This window comes from Apodemus sylvaticus, chromosome 17 (genome assembly GCF_947179515.1).
Source record: "Apodemus sylvaticus chromosome 17, mApoSyl1.1, whole genome shotgun sequence".
Taxonomy (NCBI): domain Eukaryota; kingdom Metazoa; phylum Chordata; class Mammalia; order Rodentia; family Muridae; genus Apodemus; species Apodemus sylvaticus.
In genome coordinates this window covers 60,522,324-60,550,322 of record NC_067488.1, presented here as the reverse complement: position 1 = coordinate 60,550,322, position 27,999 = coordinate 60,522,324, and the positions used below count along the sequence as shown (strand labels likewise).

Sequence of the window (27,999 nt, the reverse complement as noted above, 5' to 3'; positions counted from 1 at the left end):
AATGGACAGAGATAGATGATAGATAGATAGATAGATAGATAGATAGACAGACCTACTTAAACGTCATCCTCTATTAAGATCATTTCACTCTCAAATGTATATTCTTTCCAGGAATCATTCTCCCTTGATGACCACATTAAAAATGTATTAAAACTTGTTCTTAATAAACACAAACTTTGCTTTAAAAAGAGAGAGAGATACTAATTCAGAACACATGTCTCAACAGCAACAACAAAAAATGAAGCCTGAATATTTGACCTCTTTTCAACAAGTAGGGAAGGCAAAACTCAGTCTCTTGACTACTTCCATAAAATGATAATTGAATAAAATCAGCAACAAAGGATAATAATTTCAATTTTATTAGATTAAAATATGCAATGGCTATAAATTTTTATACCCAAAGATGAAGACCAACTAAAATACAATTTTATGACTGTATGACAAAGCCATTTTTAGCAGATTAAGAGTCAATCCTGAGATAGAGTCAACGTTATTACAAAAGGACATTATCACTTGATTTTTAGATTTCTCACTGTAGTCAGATATTAAACCTAATATCATGTTCCAATGAATGCTGAATATTTTTCTGAATGCTCATTTCAGAAGCTCTAAGGGACACATTGGTGTGAGGAGGCATTCTTTACTAATTCTTGAGAGATAAAGGAATCAAAGTGGATGACCAATCAGTCACAAATATTATTTTAAAAATTTGTAGAATTCCTATGCTATTGCAAAAACAGATCAACATGGTTATACTTCTCCAAAATGTATCTGCAAAAATCACCAAGCCAATCAACTCTACATCCAGGATATAAAGATTAAGCCAAACATATCCACAATGACACTAACTACTGCAGAATCCAAATCACTTTAGAAAGAAGACAAATAAGGAAACAGACAATAGCCCTGACTCCGTACATGCCGGCAAAAGATAAAAGGCTACTACCTGATACTAACTAAATAGATTATGATTCCAGAAACTGGCTTGATTGGAAATTATGAATATGAATGGTAATTATTTTCATTGTTGCTTTAAAAGTAGATTTCAAAAATCATGATTTTCAAATGAGAAATGATTCTAAATAACTAATCCACAGAAGGAGATCCAGATAGGGTGTTCCCAGTAGGACAGGTAACGCTGCCACTAACAACATGGCCTGTAGGTTCATTTTGGACAGGATCATTATCAGCTGAATTTTTACTTCTTATACTACTTCCATACTCAGAAGACAAATTATGGCTTCCTAGGGGAAAAAATCAAACATGATTAAGTACAATTATGAAGGAGAATATTTACTGGGACATTTTAGGAATGGAATGCAGGTCAAGATACCTGAGCCGCTCTTATTTCCAATATCCAAGCTTCCAGCCCCGAGAGATTCTCCTTCCCCCTTATGTCCAGTAAGCCCAGGTACTTGTTTATGATCCTGATTCCCACGGTCTCCTGAATCTGTAGAGACTACAGCTGAGGAGCTTAGCCCACTTACTTTATTGGAGGCACCTGACAAAGGCAAAATGAAAATCACAAAGATGACCTTGGCTATGCATTCTTCTCCATACATACTGTGTGGAGACCAGGATGACCACAGCTAGATTATTAGAGATCCTAGGATAATTAGGGCTCTCATAACTGTGTCAGCCTTCTCCGTCAAAGTCTACACCACCATAACCAGGAACAAATGAGTTCATTTTAACCAGAATGACTACAAACAACAACTACAGCAACAAAACAACAACAAATACAAAGCATTTACTTTTCACTTCTCACTTGACGATTCATCTCTAAAGCTTAGAGATTCAAAGTTCAAATCTGAATTTCATTTCAACTTTCCTTTCACTTTCTAACACATCCACAACCACACAATGAGAGCATATGTTTCCTTCACAGGAATTTTAAAACACAATAAATGTTATAGGCAGGATATCCATGCAAAGGAATGCAGGCCAGGATACCTCCTTCACTGGAGGTGGCAGAGTGGGTAGGTGAACTGCTACTGTCTGCATTCAGCTCCTGTGTTCCAGAAGCAGCTACATTTTGACCCTTGATTGGTGAACCATTTCCTGAGTCCGTAGAGAGTTCATTTGGTGGAATATTGTTTCCACTTGCAGTTCCTGGTAAAGTTAAATTCATAAGCATAAGGATAATTTGAATATGCATCAGTCTTTAGATCTGCACTGTGTGGGGCTCAAGTTTGTTCATGGTGTGATTATTGGAGACCAAGTGGTGTCAAGAATACCTAAAATCAAATGGTCCAATTCATCAAATCAAAAGGTCTATACAAACAAAGACAGTATAAGCCTCTCTAATGGCAAAACTGGAGAAACTAATTCTCTGCAATTCATAGAAAAGGAAACTCCAAGTTAAAGACAATGAGTTTTGAATCTCTTTCAAATGCTCAGGAGGACACAGCACAGTGCAGCTAAGCCCCATCCCTGAGCCCTAATCCCCAGTGCCCTAAACCCCATCCCTGAAAGTCATGGGTCCAGTTCCAAAAGACTTCAAATCTCTCATCAGTCCAGGTCACAAAATTCTTTTCATTAAATGCTGTGCAAGGAATTCCTTCTTCCACTCACAGTCCAGCCAAACTACTACAGAGTTGTTGGCAAATTGTATTTGGCAAAGGTGATCAAAAGACACCTCCTCATGAACTATCTGACAAGAAACATCCAGGTTTTAGCTTCTCAGAGAAATATTCTTCCATGTTCTCTAAGATCAAGGTTAGCAATGAGCTTTGACCCAGACCATGAACCAACCACAATACTATGCTACACTTTACCAATCCTCTACAAAAACATTAGACTCTACAACTGGAAAAACAAAACAAAACAAAACAAGGCAAACCAAACCAAACAAAACATGACAGCTGTCAATAAAGCAAGGGTTTGGAGGATCAGTTTTTGCTTTCACATTCTGATATTTGACTACATGAATGATGGGCATCAGTGTGTGTCTGTTGAATGTGACTTGCTAAATTCTTCAGGACATCTGTTATAACCTCTTCATGAGGGTTGACAGGTATACAAGCTAAAATGATATCATCAGATTGGTCAAAGATGTAATATTCATTCTTTGTTTTCAACAAATTGAACAATCTGCTGCTAATCACCTGCCACAACATAATCTACTGCCTTTTAGGCCATGGTTCTTGGTTCTTACACACATTAACTTGACAAAAACAATAGCTTTCAAGCTACATACGACCTTGGAGTTTGCTTTTCTTGAACCTATGCCCTCAGTATAGATTACCAAGAATATTTTAGCCCAGGCTATTATCAGAGGATGAATTTTAAGTACATATTTCAAGGTCCAGTTTAGCTCTGCCCTTCCAATTACATTGGCCAATTAAATAACTTGAAATCTTTCACTTTCAGAAAAGTGAATGCTCTAAAATATTGACTCAGTTTAGAACTCAGGTGTTCATTTGCTCAGGCTGATGGCCTGATGGCCTGCAGGGATCTCTCTATTTTATCATCCTATTTGACCTGTTCCTTTGTGGTTCTCTTCAATTTGGGTTTGCACATTGACATATTTCAGGATTGATATTTTAAGAGAGTAAGGTTTCAATAATGATCAATACATGCACTGTGGTCTGAGAAAGGAAGGATCAACTTTCTGAAGTCTATACCTGAATTAACAGAGCAATTTAAGTTTACCTATTCATCATCACCAAACCAGTGTGATTCAAAATCTAAATTTAAATGTAACAACAGTCCTGTCATCCCTTAACATATACATAAGCAGCTGATGAGAAGAAACGTTTCTTCAACAGGAATTTAAAATTAAAGTGCATGCTAAAAGCAGGACATGCACAAATAGACGGCAGGTGAGGATGTGACTGTCTTGTTTCCACCATTGGAGGATCCAGATGATAGACTGATTTCTTTTCACTTTAATCTAGTTATTCCCCCCAGATCTAAATGCTTGTTGACCTGGAATGTCCCAGAGTCTCCTGACTGTGGAGACTCCATCTAAAAGATGCAGCCTACAGTTTTCTCTTGAGTCAACTAAGCAAGTTAAAATTATAACCATGAGGATGACAGCCCGGGCAACCTCATGGTAACTGCACTGTGTGGAGAAAAATATGTTCATAACTTGATTCCTGGAGATCATGGGCCATCAAGTGCTATGGGTATCATGTGGCCCATTATGGTCTATACAATCAAGCAAAATATCTAATCTAGCCTTTTTTAATTGCAAAAGTGAAAATAAACTAGTTCTCTCCCTTTCAGAGGAAATGAAAATTTGAAATAAATAGATGGAGGAGGAGGAGTGTTAAGAAAGAGGAGGAGAAAGTGTAAGAGGAGAAGGAGAGGGAGCAGGAGAAAGAAGAGCAGGAAAGAGAGAAGAAGGAGGTAGGGAAAGAGGAGGAGGAGAATGAAGAAGAGAAAGAGGAGGAAGAGAAAGAGGAGAAAGGCATGAAGAGGAGAATATGGAGGAGGAGGAAAGGTAGAGGAAGAGAAAAAAGAGGAGGAAGAGGGGTAGGAGAAGGCTAAAGAAGAAGAGGTTGAATTTTGAACCTATTGGCAATTCTCAGAAAAGGCCAGTTAATAGACAGGGGATGCCACAGCATCAGCATTGACACTCATTGTCCACTTCCAGAAGACTTGAGGACTGTCCCTTTTTCCTGATCATACACTTCTGTTTTGTAAAGCCTCAGGATGAATGCCTTCATCCTCTCAAAGTTCAGCCTGAATATCAGGAGGTTTTTGACAGACTGTATTATGCAAACATGATGAGAAATACATGGTCATAAAATATCTGAAAGGAAACAAAACCACAATCTCCATTGCCAAAGAAATATTCTTTCACTTGCCCTATGATCAGTGTGAGCACACAGTTGGACCCAGATTCCTGACATATCAGATGTCTTCACTTGTTCTTAATAGTTTTCTAACAAAGCACCTAGATTTTACGAGTAGTTACTATTCAGCTGCTAACAAGCAAGAGTTTGGAACCTCAGAGCAATTCAGCTTTGACTACCACACACTGCCACTTCACTTGGCAACAGTCAGCTACTTTTTACCTATGCTTTCCGATTCTTCCAATAAAGCATTGTTGCTTGAATGTTCACTAGGTGTGCCAGCTGTAGGAAAGAAAGGAATTTCATTAAAATATAGGACAGAAGTTTAAGATTCATACTTTGTATTGAGACAGATTGAAACTCAACACCAGACCATGTGATAATACATAAGGTACCCACACTTTTCCGTAAATTTTCTATATTTGCATAAAAACTGACTTGGTAAAAAGCACATCAATTAGACAAGATCCAGCCTTCTTTATTTTTTTATCACCTAAATCGAACATTGTGCTTTTGCCATGGAAAGCCTGAATGGCATAAATTGAGCCATTTCCCCATATCAGTAACAACAAGAATCCAAAAGGTCCTATGTGAGACTACACCTATTGTCAACACCAGAACACAGATCTCAAGGTCCTTTTATCGTTAAATATTGTCCCGGCATGAATTTCACACAGAAATTGCAACTTCAAATTTAGCTCTGTCCTTTCTTTGGATCAAGTAAAATACACCGAATTCCATCCCATTCAGAGAAAAATGATGACCTAAACTATTGCATGCATGTCCATCACACTGGTTCACACTGCTGAGGCAGATTGTCTGATCCTCTGCAGGCATCTCTCCTTCTTCCAGTGCTATACTGTCCTGTCCTCTTGTCTCTCTCTTCATCTAACTCATGCACCCTGATGAAGCTCAGGACTGACAATCTAAGACAGTCACATTTCAATAACATCACCTCAAATGTTTGGGTCTCTGGAGAGAAACATCAACACTCTATGGACTATAACTGAATTATGTAGATCTATTCAATATAAGATTACTGATTAATCCTCACTAAACCAAAATGATTCAAAATTCAAATCTGAATTTCATTTCAACTTTGCTTTCATTTTCTAACACATCCACAACCACACAATGAGAGCACGTTTCCTTCACAGGAATTTTAAAGCATAATAAATGTTACAGGCAGGATATCCACGCAAAGGAATGCAGGCCAGGATACCTCCTTCACTGGAGGTTGCAGAGCCTGTAGATGAACTGCTACTGTTTGCATCCAGCTCCTGTGTTCCAGAAGCAGCTACATCTTTACTATGGGCTGTGGGATCATCATTTGACTCCATGGGAAGTCTACTTGATGGAGGCACATTCATTCTACTGCTTACACTTGAGGTTCCTGGGAAAGGTAAAATCACAAGCATAATCATGATTTGAATGTACATGGTCTTCAGATCTGCTCTATGTGGGAACAAGTTTGTTCATGGTGTGATTATTGGAGACCATGTGGTGTCAAGAATGCTTAAAACCAAATGGTCCAATGCATCAAGGTCTATACAAACAAAGACAATATAACCACTCTGACCCTCTCTAATGGCAAAACTGGAGAAACTAATTCTCTGTAATTTATAGAAAAGGAAACTCCAAGTTAAAGACAACGAGTTTTGAATCTCTTTCAAATGCTCAGGAGGACACAGCCCAGGGTGTATGCACTAAACCCCATCCCTGAAAGTCATGGGTCCAGTTCCAAAAGAATTCAAATCTCTCATCAGTCCAGGTCACAAAATTCTTTTCATTAAATGCTGTGCAAGGAATTCCTTCTTCCACTCACAGTTAGCCAGACTATTACAGAGTTGTTGGCAGACTGTATTTGGCAAAGGTGATCAAAAGACACCTCCTCATGAACTATCTGACAAAAAACATCCAGGTTTTACCTTCTCAGAGAAATATTCTTCCATATTCTCTAAGATCAAGGTAAGCAATGAGCTTTGACCCAGACCATTGACGAACCACAATACTATGCTGCACTTTACCAATCCTCTACCAAAACATTAGACTCTACAACTGGAAAAACAAAACAAAACAAACAAGCCAAACTAAACTAAATCAAACAAAGCAAACAAAACATGACAGCTGCCAATAAAGCAGGGATCTGGACAATCAGCTTTCACTGTCACACAGTGACTCTTGACTACCTGAAACTCTGGCATTAGTGTTTCCAACTTCTTCCGCTAAACCCGTTAACAATACTTTCATTCCATCTTGAGAAGGCTTGATAGCTAGAGAAGGTAAAATGTTACCAGACATTTACTATTCATTCAACAAATAAACAATCTGCTCCTAACCACCTGTCACAACAACACAATCTACTACCTTCAAGGCCGTGGTTCTTTGTTCTCACCAATAACACTGACTTGACAAAAACAAAACAAAACCAACCAAACAAACAAACAAAAAAAAACAGTTTTCAAGCTCCAGACTACCTTGGTTCTTTGCCTTTTTGAACCTATGCCCTGAGTATAGATTCCCAAGAATATTTTAGCACAGCATATTTCAGAGGATGAATTTCAACTACAAATTTCAAAGTCCAATTTAGCTCTGCCCTTCCAATAACAATGACCAATTAAAGAACTTGGAATCTTTTACTTTCAGAGAAATGAATGCTCTAAAATATTGACTCAGTTTAGAACTCAGGTGTCCACTTGCTTAGGCTGATGGCCTGATGGCCTGCAGGAATCTCTCCCTTTTATAATCTTATTTGACCTGTACCTTTGTCATTCTCTTCAATTTGGGTTTGCGCATTAACTTATTTCAGGATTCATATTTTAAAACAGTAAAGTTTGAAAAACGATCAAACCACATACTGTGATCTAAATAAGGAAGGATCAACATTCGGAAGTCTATGCGCGAGTTAATCATTTAATTTATGTTTACAAATTCATCATCACCAAATCAATGTTATGGAAAATTCAAATTGGAATGGAATTTTAACTTTTCTGTCATTCTGTAATACAAACAGTCCCAGTTGATGAGAACAAGTGTTTCCTAAACAGGGAATTTAAAATAAAAGTACATCCTAAAAGCAGGACATTCATGGAATAGAATGGAGGTTGAGATACACAAGTCACTGATTTTTCCATCATTGTAGGTTCCAGTTCCTGTGGAATGAGACCTAATCTCTTCAATCTGGTGATTCCCACCAGATCAGGCTGATTGTTTACCCTAGATATCACAGGATCTCCTTACTCAGTGGACACTCCATCTGATGTAGCAACCTATGGTTTCACTTGAGTCACTTGACAAACATAAGTTACAGCTGTAAGGATGACTGCATGAGCATCTATATGAACAGAACCGAACTCTGTGGGTAAAAGCATTCTCATAATGTGATTACTGGAGATCATGGGCTAGCAAGAACAATGGGAACCCTATGGTCAATTTTCATTAAGGTCTACCCAAACAAAACTAAAGCATCCTCTGATGCTTTTTTAAATGGAAAAACTGTAGAAACTAGTTTTCTACCTTTTATAGGAAATGAAATTCTGAGAAGAATAAGAAGGAGGAGGTAGAGAATGAGGAAGAGAACGAAGAAGTGAAGGAGGAGAAAGATTGAACCTATTGACAAGGATTCAAATAGCTAGAGAGGGTATGACATAGTGTCATCATAAGACTCATGGATAAAGTTCCAGACAACTCCAGGAATATCTCTTCTAACCAGAAAAATCCATTCTGTAAATGCTCTACACAAAATGCCTTTTACCATTCATATTTCAGCCACATTATCAGAATTTTTTGACAAACTGAATTATGGAAACATGATCAAAAATGTAGGATCATAAAATATCTAAAGAAGAACAACAACTACTACCACTACTACTATGATCTCCATTGCCACAGATATCTGTGATGTTCACTAATGTCAATGTTAGCAAATAATTCAAAAGAGATGCATGACATATCACAACTATTCTTTTCACTCTAATAGTTCTCTGAAAAGGGGCCAAGACTTTCCAACGATAGAATGTGTTTCCTCCATAGGAAATGAGAACAAAATACATTTTAATGTTATAGGCAGGATGTCCACGGAAAGGAGTGCTGATCAGGAAACCTGAGCCACACATGTTTCCTTCCTCAGTGGTTTAGACCCTGCAGACGGACTTTGACTATCTACTTTCTGGTCACTTCTACCAGGTACAATTGTTTGTTGACCCTGGGGTATGAGGTCATCTCTTGACTCTGTGATGAGTCCTTGAGCTGGATGCAAACTCAGCCTACTGATTCCACTTGAATCACTTGGCAAAGGTAATATCATAAGCATAATGATGATTTGACTGTGCAACAGTCTTAAGATAACCACTATGTAGGGACAGGTTTGTTCATTCTGTGTTTACTGAACATGATGGGTTTTTTTGTTTTTTGTTTTTTGTTTTTTGTTTTTGTTTTTGTTTTTTTGTTTTTTGTTTTTTCGGATTTGGTTTTTTCGAGACAGGGTTTCTCTGTATAGCCCTGGCTGTCCTGGTACTCACTCTGTAGACCCGGTTGTCCATGAACTCAGAAATCTGCTTGCCTCTGCCTCCCAGAGTGCTGGGATTACAGGTGTGCGCCACCACTATCTGGCCACATGATGGGTTATTAACAGCACTTAGAATCACATGGTCCAAGTCATAAAAATCTATACAAAAACATTATATCCTCTCTGACCCTCTCTAATGGCAGAACTGGGGAAACGAATTCTCTCAGTTTGATAGAAACTGAAAATCCAAGGCAAAGACAATGAGTTCTGAATCTGTTTCAAATCCTCGGGAGGACACAGCACAGTGCAGTGGGTATGCCCTAGAATCATCACCGAAGACATGGGTCCAGTTCCAAAAGAGTTCAAGTTGCTCATCAGTTTGGGTCACAAAAGTCTTTCCATTTAATGCTCTGCACACAGTCCCTTTTTCCACTCATAGTTCAACCTGATTATTAGAAGGGTGCTGGCAGACTATACTTGTCAAAAGTGAGTGAAAAAACTATCCTCATAAAATATTTGACAGGAAACATCCAGGTTTTATCTTGTCACAAAATCTTCCATGTTCACTAAGATCAATGTTAACAATTTGCTTTGACCAACTATAACTGTCCTGCATGTTAGCAATCATATACCACAGCCCACAGACTGTACAACTTGGATAAGATGCAAAGTAAAAAAAACAAAAAAGAAACAAACAAACAAAAAGCAAGATGAAATGAAACAGGACAGGTGCCAATAAAGCAAAAGTTTGGAGGATCAGTTTTCATTGTCACATACTGATACTTGACTACCTGAGTGACCGGCATCAGAGATTTTCTGTCCAAATCTGTTCTCTATTTCTTTTAGGAAGGATAATATTTTCTCTTCAAAAGGGGTGAGATCTGTAGAAGTTAAATGATATCATCAAATTTTTGATCAAACATGTAATATTCATTCTTTGTTTTCATCAAATTAAACAATCTGCTGCTAATCATCTGCCACAAGATAATCTACAGCCTTTTAAGCCATGGTTCTTGGTTCTCAAAAACAACAGCTTTCAAGCTACATACTACCTTGGTTCTTTGCCTTTCTTGAACCAATGCCCTGATTACCCTGGTAATCTTAGTATAGATTACCAAGAATATGTTAGCACAGGCTATTGTCAGAGGATGACTTTCAAGTACAGATTTCAAGGTCCAATTTAGCTCTGCCATTCCAATAACACCAGCCAATTAAATAACTTGAAATCTTTCACTTTTAGAAAAGTGAATGCTCTAAAATATTGACTCAATATAGAACTCAGGTGTTCACTTGCTCAGACTGATGGCCTGCAGGAATCTCTCCTTTTTATAATCCTATTTGACCTGTTCCTTTGTCACTCTCTAACTTAGGTTTGCACATAGACATATTTCAGGGTTGATATTTTAAGACAGTAAGGTTTCGATAATGATGAATACACACACTGTTGTCTGAGAAAGGGAGGATCAACATCCTGAAGTCTATACCTGAATTGACAGAACAATGTAAGTTTACAAATTCATCATCACCAAACCATTGGGATTCAAAATCTAAATTTGAATGTAATGTCAGCTGTTCTATCATTCTCTAACACATTCAGAACAAGCTGATGAGTACAACCATATCTTCAACAAGTAAATGAAAATCATAGGGCATGCTAAAAGCAGGACGTGCCCTCACTAGAAGGCAGGTCAGAATGTGACCCTCTTGTTTCCACCATTGGAGGATCCAGATAGTAGATTGACTGCCGATCACTTTAATCTAGTTATTGTCACCAGATCCAGCTGCTTGTTGACCCTGGAATGTCCCAGAGTCTCCTGACTGTGGAGACTCCTTGGATGCATTCTACAGTTTTCTCTTGAGTCAATTAACAATGCTAAAATCATAACCATGAGGCTGACAGCCTAGGTATCCTCATCAAAACTGCACCATGTGGAGTTCAAGTATGTTCATAACTTGAATCATAGAGATCATGGACTGCCAAGTATCTGGAGAATCAAGCGACATCCTTTCATTATGGTAGATACAATCAAGCAAAATATCCACTCTGCACCTTTTTAATTGCATAAATGGAGAAACTAGCTCTCTCCATTTTATAGGAATGAAAATCTGAGAAAAATAAATCAAGAAAAGGAGAAGTAAAAGAAGGAGGAAAAAGAGGAAGAGAGAAAGAGAAGGAAGAGGAGTCAAAGAGGAATAGGAGGAGAAGAAACAGGAGGAGAAAGAGGAGGAAGAGAAAGAGGAGAAGAATGAGGAGAAAGGAGAGGAGAAGAAGGAGGAGGAGAAGGAAGAGGAGGAAGAACAGAAAGAGGAGAAGGAAGAGGAAAAGGAAAAGGAGAAAGAAGAGAAAGATGAAGAAGAGAAGGAAGCTCTGCCCTTCTTTTGGCAATGACCAAGTGAAATACTCTGAATTCTGTCCCATTCAGAGAAACATGATAACCTAAACTAGCTGCATGTCCATCTCATTGGTTCACACTGCTGAGGCAAATTGTCTGATCCTCTGCAGGTATCTCTCCTTCTTCCAGTGCTATACTGTCCTGTCCTCTTGTCTCTCTCTTCATCTAACTCATGTACCCTGAGGAAGCTCAGGACTGACAATCTAAGGACAGTCAAATTTCAATAACATCACCTCAAATATTTGGGTCTGTGGAGAGAAACATCAACACTCTAAGGACTGTAACTGAATTATGGAGATCATTCAATTTAATATTACTGATTAATCCACACTAAACCAAAGTGATTCAAAGTTCAAATCTGAATTTCATTTCAACTTTCCTTTCATTTTCTAACACATCCACAACCACACAATGAGAGCATATGTTTCCTCCACAGGAATTTTAAAACACAATAAATGTTATAGGCAGGATATCCATGCAAAGGAATGCAGGCCAGGATACCTCCTTCACTGGAGGTTGCAGAGCCTGTAGGTGAACTGCTACTGTGTGCATTCAGCTCCAGTTTTCCAGAAGCAGCTACATTTTGACCCTGGGATCTGGGTTCATCGTTTGATTCCTTGGGGATTATATTTGATGGAGGTACATTCAAGCTACTGCTTCCTCTTGAGGTTCCTGGGAAAGGTAAAATCACAAGCATAATGATGATTTGAATGTACATAGTCTTCAAATCTGCTCTATGTGCGGACAAGTTTGTTCATGGTGTGATTATTGGAGACCAAGTGATATCAAGAATGCTTAAAATCAAGTGGTCCATAATCACCAACGTCTATACAAACAAAGACTATATATCCACTCTGACCATCTCTAATGACAAAACTGGATAAATAAATTATCTATATTTAATAGAAAATGTATATCCAAAATAAAGCGACTAAGTTTTAAATGTGCTTCAAACCCTGAGGAGAACACAGATTGGTGCAAGGAATATGCCCTATCCTCATCACTGAAAGTCATGGGTCCAATTACAGAAGAATTCAAGTCTGGGTTACAGAATTTCTTTCATTAAATGCTGTGCATGGAATTCCTTCTTCCACTCACAGTTCAGCCAGTCTATTTCAAGGCTGTTAGCAGAGTATACTTGGTAAAGGTGATCAAAAAACCTCTCCTCATAAAATATTTGACAAGAGACATCTTATCAGAGAAATCTTCTTGCATATTCACTAAGATCAATGTTAGCAGTGGACTTTGACCCAGAACATTGACAACCACCACAATGTCTTCCACTTTGTCTTACCAATCCTCTACCAAGGCACCCAGACTCTACAACTGGGATAAGACACAAAACAAAAGGAAACAAAATCAAGCAAAACAACATGACAGCTACCAATAAAGCAAAGATTTGGAGGGTCAGCTTTCACTGCCCCACAGTGACTCTTGACTACCTGAGACACTGGCACTTGTGCTTGTCTGTCCGTGGTTCTTGGACATGGCCTCTAACCTTTTTATTGTGTCTTCAAACTTCTCGACAGCTAAATAAGTTAAAATTATATCATTAGAATATTGGTCAAACATTTAATATTCATTCTTTGTTTTCAACAAATGAGCACTCTGCTCCTAGCCACCTGTCACAACACAATCAATTAGTTTCAAGGCCATGGTTCTTTGTTCTCATAATCACTGACTTGAACAACTGTATAGCTATCAGGCTACATGCTTCCTTGGTGCTTTGCCTTTCTTGAACCTATGCCCTGGACACATAGGAACATTTTAGCACAGGCTGTTGTCAGAGGATGAATTTCAAGTACAGATTTCAAGGTCCAATTTAGATATGCCCTTCCAATAACACTGGCCAATGAAATAACTTGAAATCTTTTGCTTTCAGAGAAATAAATGCTCCAAAATATTGACTCAATTTAGAACTCAGGTATTCACTTGCTGAGCCGGACTGCCTGATGCCTTGCAGGGATCTCTCCTTTTTAAAATCCTATTTGACTTATTTTTTGTCACTCTCTTCAACTTAGGTTTGCAATTTGCATATTTTAGGACTGATATTTTAAGACAGAAAAGTTTCAGTACAAATCAATAAACATACTCTGGTATGAGGAAGGGAGGATCAACATTATGAGGGCTATACCTGAATTAACAGAGCCATTCAATTTAAGTTTACAAATTCATAATCACAAAATCAATGTGATTCAAAATCTAAATTTGAATGTAATGTCAACTGTTCTGTCATCCTCTAAAACACATTCAGAACCAGCTGATGAGTACAACCATTTCTTCAACGAATCGAAAATCAAAGTGCATGCTGAAAGCAGGACTTGCACTGACTAGAAGGCAGGGCAGTATGTGACTCTCTTCTTTCCACAATTGGAGGATCCAGATAGTAGACTGACTGCTGATCATTTTAATCTAGTTAATGCCACCAGATCCAGCTGCTTGTTGACCCTGGAATGTCCCAGAGTCTCCTGACTGTGGAGACTTCATGGATGCATTCTACAGTTTTCTCTTGAGTCAATTAACAATGCTAAAATCATAACCATGAGGCTGACAGCCTAGGCATCCTCATCAAAACTGCACCATGTGGAGAAAAGTATGTTCATAACTTGAATCATAGAGATCATGGACTGCCAAGTATCTGGAGAATCAAGTGGCATCCTTTCATTCTGGTAGATACAATCAAGCAAAATATCCACTCTGCACCTTTTCAATTGCCAAAAATGGAGAAACTAGCTCTTTCCACTTTACAGGAATGAAAATCTGAGAAAAATAAATCAAGAAAATGAGAAGTAAAAGAAGGAGGAAAAAGAGGAAGAGAGAAGAGGAGAAGGAAGAGGAGTCAAAGAGGAATAGGAGAAGAAACAGGAGGAGAAAGTGGAGGAAGAGAAAGAGGAGAAGGAGGAGGAGAAGGAAGAGGAGGAAGGACAGAAAGAGGAGAAGGAAGAGGAAAAGGAAAAGGAGGAAGAAAAGAAGGAAGAAGAGGAAGAGGAGGAGGAGGAAGAGGAGGAGGAGGAAGAGGAGGAGGAGGAGGAGGAGGAAGAGGAGGAGGAGGAGGAAGAGGAGGAGGAAAAGGATAGGAATTTTGAACCCATTGACAATTCTCAGAAAAGTCCAGTTAATAGAGAGGGGATGCCACAGCATCAGCATTGACACTCTTTGTCCACTTCCAGAAGACTTGAGGACTGTCCCTTTCTCCTGATCATACAGCTCTGGTTTGTAAACCCTCAAGATGAATGCCTTCTTCCACTCAAACTTCAGCCTGAATATCAGGAGGTTTTTGACAGACTGTATTATGCAAACATGATCAGAAATAAATGGCCATAACATATCTAACAGGAAATACAATCACAATCTCCATTGCCAAAGAAATATTCTTTCACTTGCACTGTGATCAATGTCAGCAGAGTTGAACCCAGATTCATGACATAGCAGATGTCTTCCCTTGTTCTTAATAGCCTTCGAACAAAACACCTACATTTACAACAAGATACTATTCAGCTGCCAACAAACAAGAGTTCGGAACCTCAGAACAATTCAGGCTTGACTACCACACACTGACAAGTCACTACCTGAGGCGACAGTGTCTCTTGTACTTTCTGATACTTTTTCCAAAATGTTGATCAAAGGGTTCCTTGAATGGTCACTATGTTTGTCAGCTGTAGGAGGGAAAGGGATTTCATTAGACTATGGTACAGATGTTCAATATTCATACTTTGTATTGAGACCACTTGAAAGTCATCACCAGACCATGTGATAATACATAATTCCACAAATTTTCTATGTTCCCACAAAAACTGACTTGGTACAAAGAAGAACATCTAAACAAAATCCACCCTTCTTTACTTCTTAGCACCCAAACTGAACATTGTGGTCTCTCCATGGGAAGTCTTAATGAGGTAAATTTAGCCATTACACCTTATCAGTAACAATTAGAATTCAAAAGGTCCTAGGTAAGACTACACTTATTGTCAACAGCTGAACTGATCACAGATCCCAAGGTCCTTTTCTCATTAGTTATTGTCACAGCAAGGACTTCAAACAGAAATTTAAAGTTCAAATTTAGCTCTGCCCTTCCTTTGGCAATGACCAAGTGAAATACTCTGAATTCTGTCCCATTCAGGGAAAAATGATGACCTAAACTAGCTGCATGTCCATCTCACTGGTTCACACTGCTGAGGCAGATTGTCTGATCCTCTGCAGGTATCTCTCCTTCTTCCAGTGCTATACTGTCCTGTCCTCTTGTCTCTCTCTTCATCTAACTCATGTACCCTGAGGAAGCTCAAGATTGACAATCTAAGACAGTCAAATTTCAATAACATCACCTCAAATATTTGGGTCTGTGGAGAGAAACATCAACACTCTAAGGACTGTAACTGAATTATGGAGATCATTCAATTTAATATTACTGATTAATCCACACTAAACCAAAGTGATTCAAAGTTCAAATCTGAATTTCATTTCAACTTTCCTTTCATTTTCTAACACATCCACAACCACACAATGAGAGCATATGTTTCCTCCACAGGAATTTTAAAACACAATAAATGTTATAGGCAGGATATCCATGCAAAGGAATGCAGGCCAGGATACCTCCTTCACTGGAGGTTGCAGAGCCTGTAGGTGAACTGCTACTGTCTGCATTCAGCTCCAGTTTTCCAGAAGCAGCTACATTTTGACCCTGGGATCTGGGTTCATCGTTTGATTCCTTGGGGATTATATTTGATGGAGGTACATTCAAGCTACTGCTTCCTCTTGAGGTTCCTGGGAAAGGTAAAATCACAAGCGTAATGATGATTTGAATGTACATAGTCTTCAGATCTGCTCTATGTGCGGACAAGTTTGTTCATGGTGTGATTATTGGAGACCAAGTGATATCAAGAATGCTTAAAATCAAATGGTCCATAATCACCAATGTCTATACAAACAAAGACTATATATCCACTCTGACCATCTCTAATGACAAAACTGGATAAATAAATTATCTATATTTAATAGAAAATGTATATCCAAAATAAAGCGACTAAGTTTTAAATGTGCTGCAAACCCTGAGGAGAACACAGATTGGTGCAAGGAATATGCCCTATCCTCATCACTGAAAGTCATGGGTCCAATTACAGAAGAATTCAAGTCTGGGTTACAGAATTTCTTTCATTAAATGCTGTGCATGGAATTCCTTCTTCCACTCACAGTTCAGCCAGTCTATTTCAAGGTTGTTAGCAGAGTATACTTGGTAAAGGTGATCAAAAAACCTCTCCTCATAAAATATTTGACAAGAGACATCTTATCAGAGAAATCTTCTTGCATATTCACTAAGATCAATGTTAGCAGTGGACTTTGACCCAGAACATTGACAACCACCACAATGTCTTCCACTTTACCAATCCTCTACCAAGGCACCCAGACTCTACAACTGGGATAAGACACAAAACTAAAGGAAACAAAATCAAGCAAAACAACATGACAGCTACCAATAAAGCAAAGATTTGGAGGGTCAGCTTTCACTGCCCCACAGTGACTCTTGACTACCTGAGACACTGGCACTTGTGCTTGTCTGTCCGTGGTTCTTGGACATGGCCTCTAACCTTTTTATTGTGTCTTCAAACTTCTCGACAGCTAAATAAGTTAAAATTATATCATTAGAATATTGGTCAAACATTTAATATTCATTCTTTGTTTTCAACAAATGAGCACTCTGCTCCTAGCCACCTGTCACAACACAATCAATTAGTTTCACGGCCATGGTTCTTTGTTCTCATAATCACTGACTTGAACAACTGTATAGCTATCAGGCTACATGCTACCTTGGTGCTTTGCCTTTCTTGAACCTATGCCCTGGACACATAGGAACATTTTAGCACAGGCTGTTGTCAGAGGATGAATTTCAAGTACAGATTTCAAGGTCCAATTTAGATATGCCCTTCCAATAACACTGGCCAATGAAATAACTTGAAATCTTTTGCTTTCAGAGAAATAAATGCTCCAAAATATTGACTCAATTTAGAACTCAGGTATTCACTTGCTGAGCCGGACTGCCTGATGCCTTGCAGGGATCTCTCCTTTTTAAAATCCTATTTGACTTATTTTTTGTCACTCTCTTCAACTTAGGTTTGCAATTTGCATATTTTAGGACTGAATATTTTAAGACAGAAAAGTTTCAGTACAAATCAATAAACATACTCTGGTATGAGGAAGGGAGGATTCAACATTATGAGGGCTATACCTGAATTAACAGAGCCATTCAATTTAAGTTTACAAATTCATAATCACAAAATCAATGTGATTCAAAATCTAAATTTGAATGTAATGTCAACTGTTCTGTCATCCTCTAACACATTCGGAACCAGCTGATGAGAACAACCATTTCTTCAACGAATTGAAAATCAAAGTGCATGCTGAAAGCAGGACTTGCACTGACTAGAAGGCAGGGCAGTATGTGACTCTCTTCTTTCCACAATTGGAGGATCCAGATAGTAGACTGACTGCTGATCATTTTAATCTAGTTAATGCCACCAGATCCAGCTGCTTGTTGACCCTGGAATGTCCCAGAGTCTCCTGACTGTGGAGACTTCATATGAAAGATGCATTCTACAGTTTTCTCTTGAGTCAATTAACAATGCTAAAATCATAACCATGAGGCTGACAGCCTAGGCATCCTCATCAAAACTGCACCATGTGGAGAAAAGTATGTTCATAACTTGAATCATAGAGATCATGGACTGCCAAGTATCTGGAGAATCAAGTGGCATCCTTTCATTCTGGTAGATACAATCAAGCAAAATATCCACTCTGCACCTTTTTAATTGCAAAAAATGGAGAAAACTAGCTCTTTCCACTTTACAGGAATGAAAATCTGAGAAAAATAAATCAAGAAAATGAGAAGTAAAAGAAGAGGAAAAAGAGGAAGAGAGAAGAGGAGAAGGGAAGAGGAGTCAAAGAGGAATAGGAGAAGAAACAGGAGGAGAAAGTGGAGGAAGAGAAAGAGGAGAAGGAGGAGGAGAAGGAAGAGGAGGAAGGACAGAAAGAGGAGAAGGAAGAGGAAAAGGAAAAGGAGGAAGAAAAGAAGGAAGAAGAGGAAGAGGAGGAGGAGGAAGAGGAGGAGGAGGAAGAGGAGGAGGAGGAAGAGAAGGAGGAGGAGGAGGAGGAGGAGGAGGAGGAGGAGGAGGAGGAGGAGGAGGGAGGAGGAGGAGGAGGAGGAGGAAAAGGATAGGAATTTTGAACCCATTGACAATTCTCAGAAAAGTCCAGTTAATAGAGAGGGGGATGCTACAGTATCAGCATTGACACTCATTGTCCACTTCCAGAAGACTTGAGGACTGTCCCTTTCTCCTGATCATACAGCTCTGGTTTGTAAACCCTCAAGATGAATGCCTTCTTCCACTCAAACTTCAGCCTGAATATCAGGAGGTTTTTGACAGACTGTATTTTGCAAACATGATCAGAAATAAATGGCCATAACATATCTAACAGGAAATACAATCACAATCTCCATTGCCCAAAGAAATATTCTTTCACTTGCACTGTGATCAATGTCAGCAGAGTTGAACCCAGATTCATGACATATCAGATGTCTTCCCTTGTTCTTAATAGCCTTCGAACAAAACACCTACATTTACAACAAGATACTATTCAGCTGCCAACAAACAAGAGTTTGGAACCTCAGAACAATTCAGGCTTAACTACCACACACTGACAAGTCACTACCTGAGGCGACAGTGTCTCTTGTACTTTCTGATACTTTTTCCAAAATGTTCATCAAAGGGTTCCTTGAATGGTCACTATGTTTGTCAGCTGTAGGAGGGAAAGGGATTTCATTAGAATATGGTACAGATGTTCAATATTCATACTTTGTATTGAGACCACTTGAAAGTCATCACCAGACCATGTGATAATACATAATTCCATAAATTTTCTATGTTCCCACAAAAACTGACTTGATACAAAGAAGAACATCTAAACAAAATCCACCCTTCTTTACTTCTTAGCACTCAAACTGAACATTGTGGTCTCTCCATGGGAAGTCTTAATGAGGTAAATTTAGCCATTACACCTTATCAGTAACAATTAGAATTCAAAAGGTCCTAGGTAAGACTACACTTATTGTCAACAGCTGAACTGATCATAGATCCCAAGGTCCTTTTCTCATTATTAGTCACAGCAAGGACTTCAAACAGAAATTTAAAGTTCAAATTTAGCTCTGCCCTTCCTTTGGCAATGACCAAGTGAAATACTCTGAATTCTGTCCCATTCAGAGAAACATGATGACCTAAACTAGCTGCATGTCCATCTCACTGGTTCACACTGCTGAGGCAGATTGTCTGATCCTCTGCAGGCATCTCTCCTTCTTCCAGTGCTATACTGTCCTGTCCTCTTGTCTCTCTCTTCATCTAACTCATGCACCCTGAGGAAGCTCAGGATTGACAATCTAAGACAGTCAAATTTCAATAACATCACCTCAAATATTTGGGTCTGTGGAGAGAAACATCAACACTCTAAGCACTGTAACTGAATTATGGAGATCATTCAATTTAATATTACTGATTAATCCACACTAAACCAAAGTGATTCAAAGTTTAAATCTGAATTTCATTTCAACCTTGTTTTCATTCTCTAACACAAACACAACCACACAATGAGAGCACATGTTTCCTCCAAAGGGATTTTAAATGTTACAGGCAGGATATCCATGCAAAGGAATGCAGGCCAGGATACCTCCTTCACTGGAGGTTGCAGAGCCTGTAGGTGAACTGCTACTGTCTGCATTCAGCTCCTGTGTTCCAGAAGCAGCTACATTTTGACCCTTGATTGGTGGACCATTTCCTGAGTCTGTAGAGAGTTCATTTGGTGGAATGTTTCCACTTGTGGTTCCTGGTAAAGGTAAATTCATAAGCATAAGGATAAGATGAATACGCATCAGTCTTCAGATCTGCACTGTGTGGGGCTCAAGTTTGTTCATGGTGTGATTTCTAGAAATCATGGGTTATCACGAGCTCTTAGAATTGTCTGGTCCAGTTCTCCAAGCTCTATACAAAGACACTATATCCATTCTGACCCTCTCTAATGGCAATACCAGGGAAACAAATTCTCTCTTTGATGAAAAATGAAAATCCAAGATAAAGACAATGAGAGTGGAATCTGTTTCAAATCCTCAGGAGCACACAGTGTGTATGCCCTAGCCTCATTACTGAGAGTTATTGTATTGTAGTTCCCTAAGATTTCAGGTCTTGTCCTTGGTACTGTCCCCAAATTTCTGTTTTGTATATGCTCCGGACATAATCCCTTTTTCCACTCATGGTTCAGTCAAACTAGTAGAAGGTTTGTTGACAGACTATTTTATGCATAGGTGATCATAACACATGATTATGAATTATCTGACATGAAACACACCCAGGCTCTTCATTGTCAGAGGATTCTTCTTGCATGTTCACTAAGATCATTGTTAGAAAAGAATGTTGACCCAGATCCACAACTCACCCTATCTCTGCCCTTCATTTTAGTCATCCTCTGACAAGGCACCTAAGCTTTGCAAAAGGTGAGTAACACAACTGCTCATATAACAAAGGTTTGCAAGTGAAACATAATTCAGATTTGACCTCCACACACTAATACTAGACTACCTGAGCCACTGGCATTGATTCTTGGTCTTTGAAATAGTCTTCTCAAATAATTTATTAGCAATGTTTTCATTTTTCATGCTATATGGATATCAGCTATAGAAGGGAAAATTATTTTCATCAGAACCTAGATTAAAATATTTAACTCTGTATCCTGACAAATTAAAAATCACCCTGACCATATGATACTACATAAGCTACCACCTTTTAGACAATGTGTCTTTTTTTCTCAAAAACACTAACTTTACAGAAAGTTCAGCATCTAAACTAAATCTGTCCTTGTTTCTTCTTACCCAAAACAACACAGTGGCCTCTGCCAGGAAAACTATAAGATCTATCCCTGTTTCTTTCCTTTCCTTCAAAAGAGAAGATCAGTGTGGTCTCTCCAAGGAAAATCAAAGAGATTAATTTAGTCCCTAGACCATATGCAACAGTATTTAAGTTTCAAATGATCTTAGGTGAGACCATACCTATTACCCACACTTGCCCTGAATGCAGATACCTATAGAACTTCGAGCACAGGCTATATTCAGAGGACAAAATGTAACAAGATTTGCAAGTTCGCCCTTGTCTCTACTCTTCTTTTAGCAATAGCCATATCATAAAACTTGGAATGTTTCACTTTTAGCAAAACACAATGCTGTAAAATACTGAATGGATCTAAGCCTTACTGGTTCATACTGCTTAGGTAAACTACTTGATCCACTGCCAACATCCCTCCTTCTGAGCCCAAAATTATTCTCAACTTTCCATCAAAGTCTGTACAATGCAACCAAAACATCCTCTATGTTTGTCTCCATTGAAAAACATGTACTAACTATTCTTTCCCTTTGATGGTACATGAAAATGCAAGTTACAAAATAATGAATTTTAAACCATCAGAAGGATCTACCTTAGTAGAGGTCTCAGAAATAGCATCATCCCTGTGTCTCATAGGTCCAGTTCTAGTAGACTCCTGTCCAGTCAATTCTTGCCCTTCCATTCCTTTCACTAAATGCTCTGCACCAAATCCCATCTGTCCATCCATGTTTTTCACCACTTCTTCCATTCAAAGTTCACCCACATATCTTAAGCAGCCTACCTGACACACTGCCACCACGTCCACTGGTTTTAGCTCCTACTTTGATACCAGCCTGGATACTTCCTGCAGAAAATATATCATGTGAAGCATTGTCACATGCAGACCTCAAGACTCCAATAAATGTAAATTCAAAGGGAATAGAAGCACCTACAGCACTTTTACTTTATTCTTCAGCGTTATTAATCCTATCATCACTAAACTCGTTAATAACGAGGTCAACTTTTAACTCCAGCCTTCTTCCTCCACTTTTACCAAGAATAGAGTACCAAGTGTTACCTCCCAATATAAAAGCAAAATAAAAGAAATAAAGAAATCTAAAATTAAAGTCCCCAATCTTCCTATTCACATTAAATTAAAATGTTACTCCCACATAATATAAAAAGATATTTGAAACTCCTTGGGAACTCCCAGGAGCTGAGACCTGGTAGAATACCTCCTAAGCTGGACAGAGATTTAATTTCACTAAGTGCAGACATAGCAGCATTGAGGAGAATGTTCGGATTCAGATAAGTTCCACTTCTTGGAAGACTGTGTGCACCAGAAGTTTCTAAACTAGACTGCATTTGTGTAGAGCCACCAATACCAAAATTAAGCTCATTTTCCAAGTTACTTTTACCTGCAGAGTATAAAAAAATGTCATAGAAGATAAGGAAACAGTTCTGAATTCCAATACTTTATGCACAAATATTAGAAAACAGTATCTAAATCACCAAAAGCATATCCTCCACAACAAATTAACTGACTAAGTATTTTTCTAGTAAAAGCATTGACAACAAAAGAATTCCGGCTACAAATTCCAAAGCCAAGAGCAAAACCTTTCTTCACCTTTTTGAGCTACAAACCAGCAGCTCCCATCGAAAGTAACAAAATAAACAAACAAATAAGATATTATTAAAAGTGGCTATCTGATGATTCATTGCTTATGTAGAATTTGAAAAAAAGACTTTTTCATATGTTAATTAATTTAAATAATTCAAGTCTAAGTCTTCATTGGAAAGCAACAGTGACCAGACGTAATGACTACAGTTACCTCCATTGTCATTTTGGCTCTCACCAGAACTCTTGGCATTCGGAATGTTTTTACCAGATGCCAACAATCTCAATCCAGTGACTGTGGCACCATGGATGCCAAGTTGCTTTCTGCGAACTGCAGCTGTTTGAAACAACAATAATATTGTTATGAGAGGACGAACACATCTTGACTTTTCCCCTTTAATAAAAATGAAGAGAAAAATATAGAAAATTGAATGTTTGGAGAATCGATAAACAATGATTGAATAGATAAATGAGGACATGCATGCTGTTTGTTTTGCATCAATAACCTCCATCCAGCATTCTTGGTCTAGTGACAGATATGCCTCTCCAGAGCTTTGTCAAGCTTCCTGATGTTTTACTGGTTCAGGCCAACATCCACATCTTCTAAGGCCAATGACTCCATCTCAAAAAATGCTCAGAGTCACAGAATTTTATTAACCCTTGCTTCCCTCACGGCCTTTGATTTCCAAAGTTAAGAATCTATGAAATTCTTAGGCAAATGTATGAAACTAGAAAATATCCTGAGTGAGCTAACCTAATCCCAAAAGAAGATGCAGGGTAAGCACTCACTGATAAGTGGATATTAGCCCAGAAGCTTGGAATACCCAAGATACAATTCACAGACCACATGAAGCTCAGGAAGGAAGACCAAAGTGGGTCCTTTGGTCCTTCTTAGAAGGGATAACAAAATACTCATGGGAGCATATGCAGAGACAAAGTGTGGAGCAGAGACTAAAGGAAAGGCTATCCAGAGACTGCCCTACCTGGGGATCCAACCCATATACAGTCATCAAATGCAGACACTATTGTGGATGCCAAGAAGTGTGTATGCTGACAGGAGCCTGATATAGCTGTCTCCTGAGAGGCTCTGCCAGAGCCTGACATATATACAGGTGGATGCTCACAGCCAACCATTGAACTGAGCAAGGGGTACCCAATGGAGGAGTTAAAGGACTGAAGGGGCTGAAGGGGTTTGCAACCCCATAGGAAGAACAATAATATCAACCAACCAGAGCTCCCAGGGTCTAAACCACCAACCAAGTAGTACACATGGAGGGACCCATGGCTCCAGCCATATATGTAGCAGAGGATGTCAGGCATCACTGGGAGAAGAGGCCCTTGGTCCTGTGAAGGATTGATGCCCCAGTGTTGGGGGATGTGTGGGAGGAGGCAGGAGTGGGTGGGTGGGTAGAGGAGCACCCTCATAGAAGCAGGGGGAAGGGGATGGGATAGGGGATTTCTGTGGGTGGGAATCAGGAAATGTAAATAAATGAAATATCCAATAAAAATAGTTTGAATATCCAAAAAAAAAATCTATGTAGCTACCCTTCTGCAAATTTCCCTTCTTTTAGCTTTCCTTTCGTCCCTGAAGAAGACCGCCTTGAGAATAATAAAAAACCCAATCATTAGCTTTGTAACTGTCACAGAGAAACAGAACTCAAAAGCTTTCTAGTCTGAGAGACAAAACAATAAAAACAAACAAATAAGCACTGCTTAAATGTTTTTCCCAAAGACCACAATAGATCAAAGATGGCATCTCTTTCTTCCAGACACAAGGCCCCTCAGCACATGATATTTATATTTCTGCTTTCTTTGGACAATAGTGTGGTTCTTTAATTCTAAACAGACAAATTAGAAATCTTTTCCGTTAATTCATCCAACACTAAATCCATATCCACCAAAGACCACAAGCCTCTATTTTACTAATAAATATAATTTTCTAAGCCCAAATTGGCTATGTTTTTCCAACAAAAATTCTAGGCTTATGATCTGATATAACCAAAGTTCTGGAAATTGGGACTATTTCTGGAAAACATGGGACTCAAAGTGAACAGACTTCTCTCCAACCTATCGACAGGCATATATTAAGACAAACAGCAAAACAGTCCAATTAAACAGAAAACTTCCCTCATGTGTTCTGATACAATTTTTACTGATTGACACCTGAAAATACAATCAAGCTTATTCAGCCAAAGGCCAGGAAGAAATGGCTTACAGATGTGATTCTAATACAATATAAATGTTGTTTAAAAAAACTTAAGCACTATCACTTTCTGTGTCATGTAAATTACTGACAATTATGAACTATCAGAAATGTAGTTTGCAGTTAAGAATTTGTCCCTGGCTCCCCTTTAGGCACATGGAGATGTCATAAGTCCCATATGTGAATTCTTGCTTCTTTGACTTGTCTATTAGCTAAAACCCTCACAGTCTCATCTGAGATGTGCATGTCCTGCCAGACAGACTAGCTTAAGTAGCCTGGGTCAGTGACATTGCTATCTGAGTATCTGTAAGCAGTAAAAAGGGCACTTAGGAGCGCACAGCAGATGCTGCCCTTCCACAGTACAGAAACTGTATTAAATTCCAGCAGCGAGAAGGAAGAGCTACCACTCCAAAGCTGGTGAGACCTTCAGAAACCGTCTCTAGAAAAAGAGAGGTGTGCTCACGTTGGTGCTCAGTGCAAGCAGAGCACCTGCCGTCCCTTTGCCACAGGTGTTTCTTTGGCTTTAGGAAAACACTGAAATCCCAGAACAAACTGTCCTGAAGAGTTCGGATCGGGCGTGAGGGGTATGGATAAAGGAGGAGGCAGGCGGCATCAGGGCAAACCCAAGAGGGTGTTTTCTGTTTTCTTGTGCAGGTAGTCTCACAAATTAAAGACTGATTTTTCAGAGATACTGACCTTTTGGTGTACTGAAAAACAGTCCTTCCTTTTTTAAAAACATAAGAACAAAAATAGCATAGTGTGTTTAAAGACAATAAAATACTTTTACTTCAACTCTTCCTTAAAATTTACTATGGAAAACCCTTCTTTATATGTGATAGCTAATATTCCAATACTAATTTATTATCTTGGAGCTTTCTTATTGAATAAAACTCCCTCTTGTGATTAGGGGAAACATTGGCCTATTATACCTAAAGTCACACTACTCCAGAGCAACACAGTCTTGAAAATGCAGAGGCCAACAAATCTCACCAGTTAATATTGGTCAATAAACTACTTCTTTTTTCCATATCAGCCTTGACCTAAAAGTTCTCAATCTAAATTTTACCTGATTTTATTTTCCCTAATATTTTCTTAGTAACGAATTAGTTACAAATGAGAATAAAAATGACCTAATCTATTTTATTTTAGTGAGAATGAAGAAACTAAAAAAAAAACTTATGAGAAATATATGCACACATCATCAGATCTATAGTTTATTATAGATTACATGGTTACATATATATTTATATGTATATAGTTTTATGGTTATATGTGTATAACTTTAGTTATAACTAATTCTTTTCTGTTTATCCAGGACTTTTAAATTTTTTCTTGTTTCTGTAAAGTCGTGACTGGTGAAACCATATAAATTTTATTTTGGTTGACTATCAAACTATTGCTTGTTATATTTTCTTTATTTTTCTCAGTCTTTAAATTAACCAGAATGCTTTTACTAAGTCTGTTTTTTTTTTAAATATCCAAGAAATTGGTTAGTTCCCTAAATGCTTTCCCTGTGAAATTGTGTTTGAGTGACAGACTGACCCTTTTAGAAGTGATGTGATTTGCAAATACAACAACTGTCAGTGTTAGCACTCTAGACTTAATGGGAATGAAAGCTGAAAACATGGTTGCCAACACATAAACTGTGATGAGAATGAGCAATGAAACTTAAGGGTAACACACACACACACACACACAGATACACACACACACACACACACACACACACACACACACGCACACACCTCCGAGATCACCTCTGAATGCATAAGTAACATTTGCTGTAATAGAAACTTGGTATGCCTGCATACTATCCTACTTTGTGGCACAAGGAAGAAGTGGAGAACACTAGACATTAAGTTTACACACATTCACTAAATTAAAAAAGCTCAATTTCTTTACCTTTGCAAACGGTGCAGAGCACCACAGCCAGGTACAGAAGTATCAGCTTCATGGTGATGATCTGGGACCTAAGCGTAGAGACTGTTCATGCCGGAGACGCAGGCCCACCGTGGCAACTCTAGCCTGCATATTTATAGGCCATCTCAACACTGCCTCTGCTCAGCAGTTGGAGTGACAAGCCTGGTGGTGACAGCCCAGGTAAACATTGCAGCAAGGCAAAGGCAATCTACTGCACATCATGTTAGTATCCAATTTCTCTGACATCTTCTGCCTTGGTCCAAGACCAGTTTATGCCAACCACAGAATATGTCTTCTTGCCACCCTGTGCAAATAGCAAAGCCAGGAACTAAAAGCCTGAGGATTAAACCTCAAATATGCTGATGACAAGCCTTGATCAGCAGCCTGTCAATCATCACAGATGCCTTAATGCTTCAAGGAACTCAAATATTAAGATGTATTAAAATTTCCTTCTTTTGACAATTAAATGTATTTTAAACATTGACTTACCTTGAAACAAAGAGCCCTTTACCTTTGCTTACTAATATGAAATAGTTAGTTCTTTAGAGATATATGTGTAGATATTATCTAGGTATAGACATACTACAATACAGGAATGTATCCTTGTCACAACCCTAACTTTATTATTGAAAAATTCCTTATATTTTAATTACACATCTTTTCCAC

The 27,999-nt window shown here is 38.5% G+C and overlaps 1 protein-coding gene across 1 annotated transcript; it reads right to left on the bottom strand.

Annotated features, from left to right (window-relative positions):
- Positions 1-1,086: 1,086 nt before the first annotated feature.
- On the bottom strand, positions 1,087-27,367 carry LOC127667371 (submandibular gland protein C-like). The gene is made up of 16 exons (XM_052160361.1): positions 27,316-27,367; positions 23,425-23,547; positions 22,828-23,010; positions 22,395-22,457; positions 20,412-20,567; positions 19,404-19,490; positions 17,229-17,315; positions 16,293-16,463; positions 15,272-15,358; positions 13,145-13,231; positions 12,204-12,374; positions 6,025-6,195; positions 2,903-3,025; positions 1,954-2,112; positions 1,334-1,501; positions 1,087-1,244 (listed from the first exon to the last, which is right to left on the bottom strand). Exons 1-16 carry the CDS (start codon positions 27,365-27,367, stop codon positions 1,087-1,089), a joined length of 2,046 nt encoding a protein of 681 aa, XP_052016321.1.
- Between the last annotated feature and the right edge of the window lie 632 nt (positions 27,368-27,999).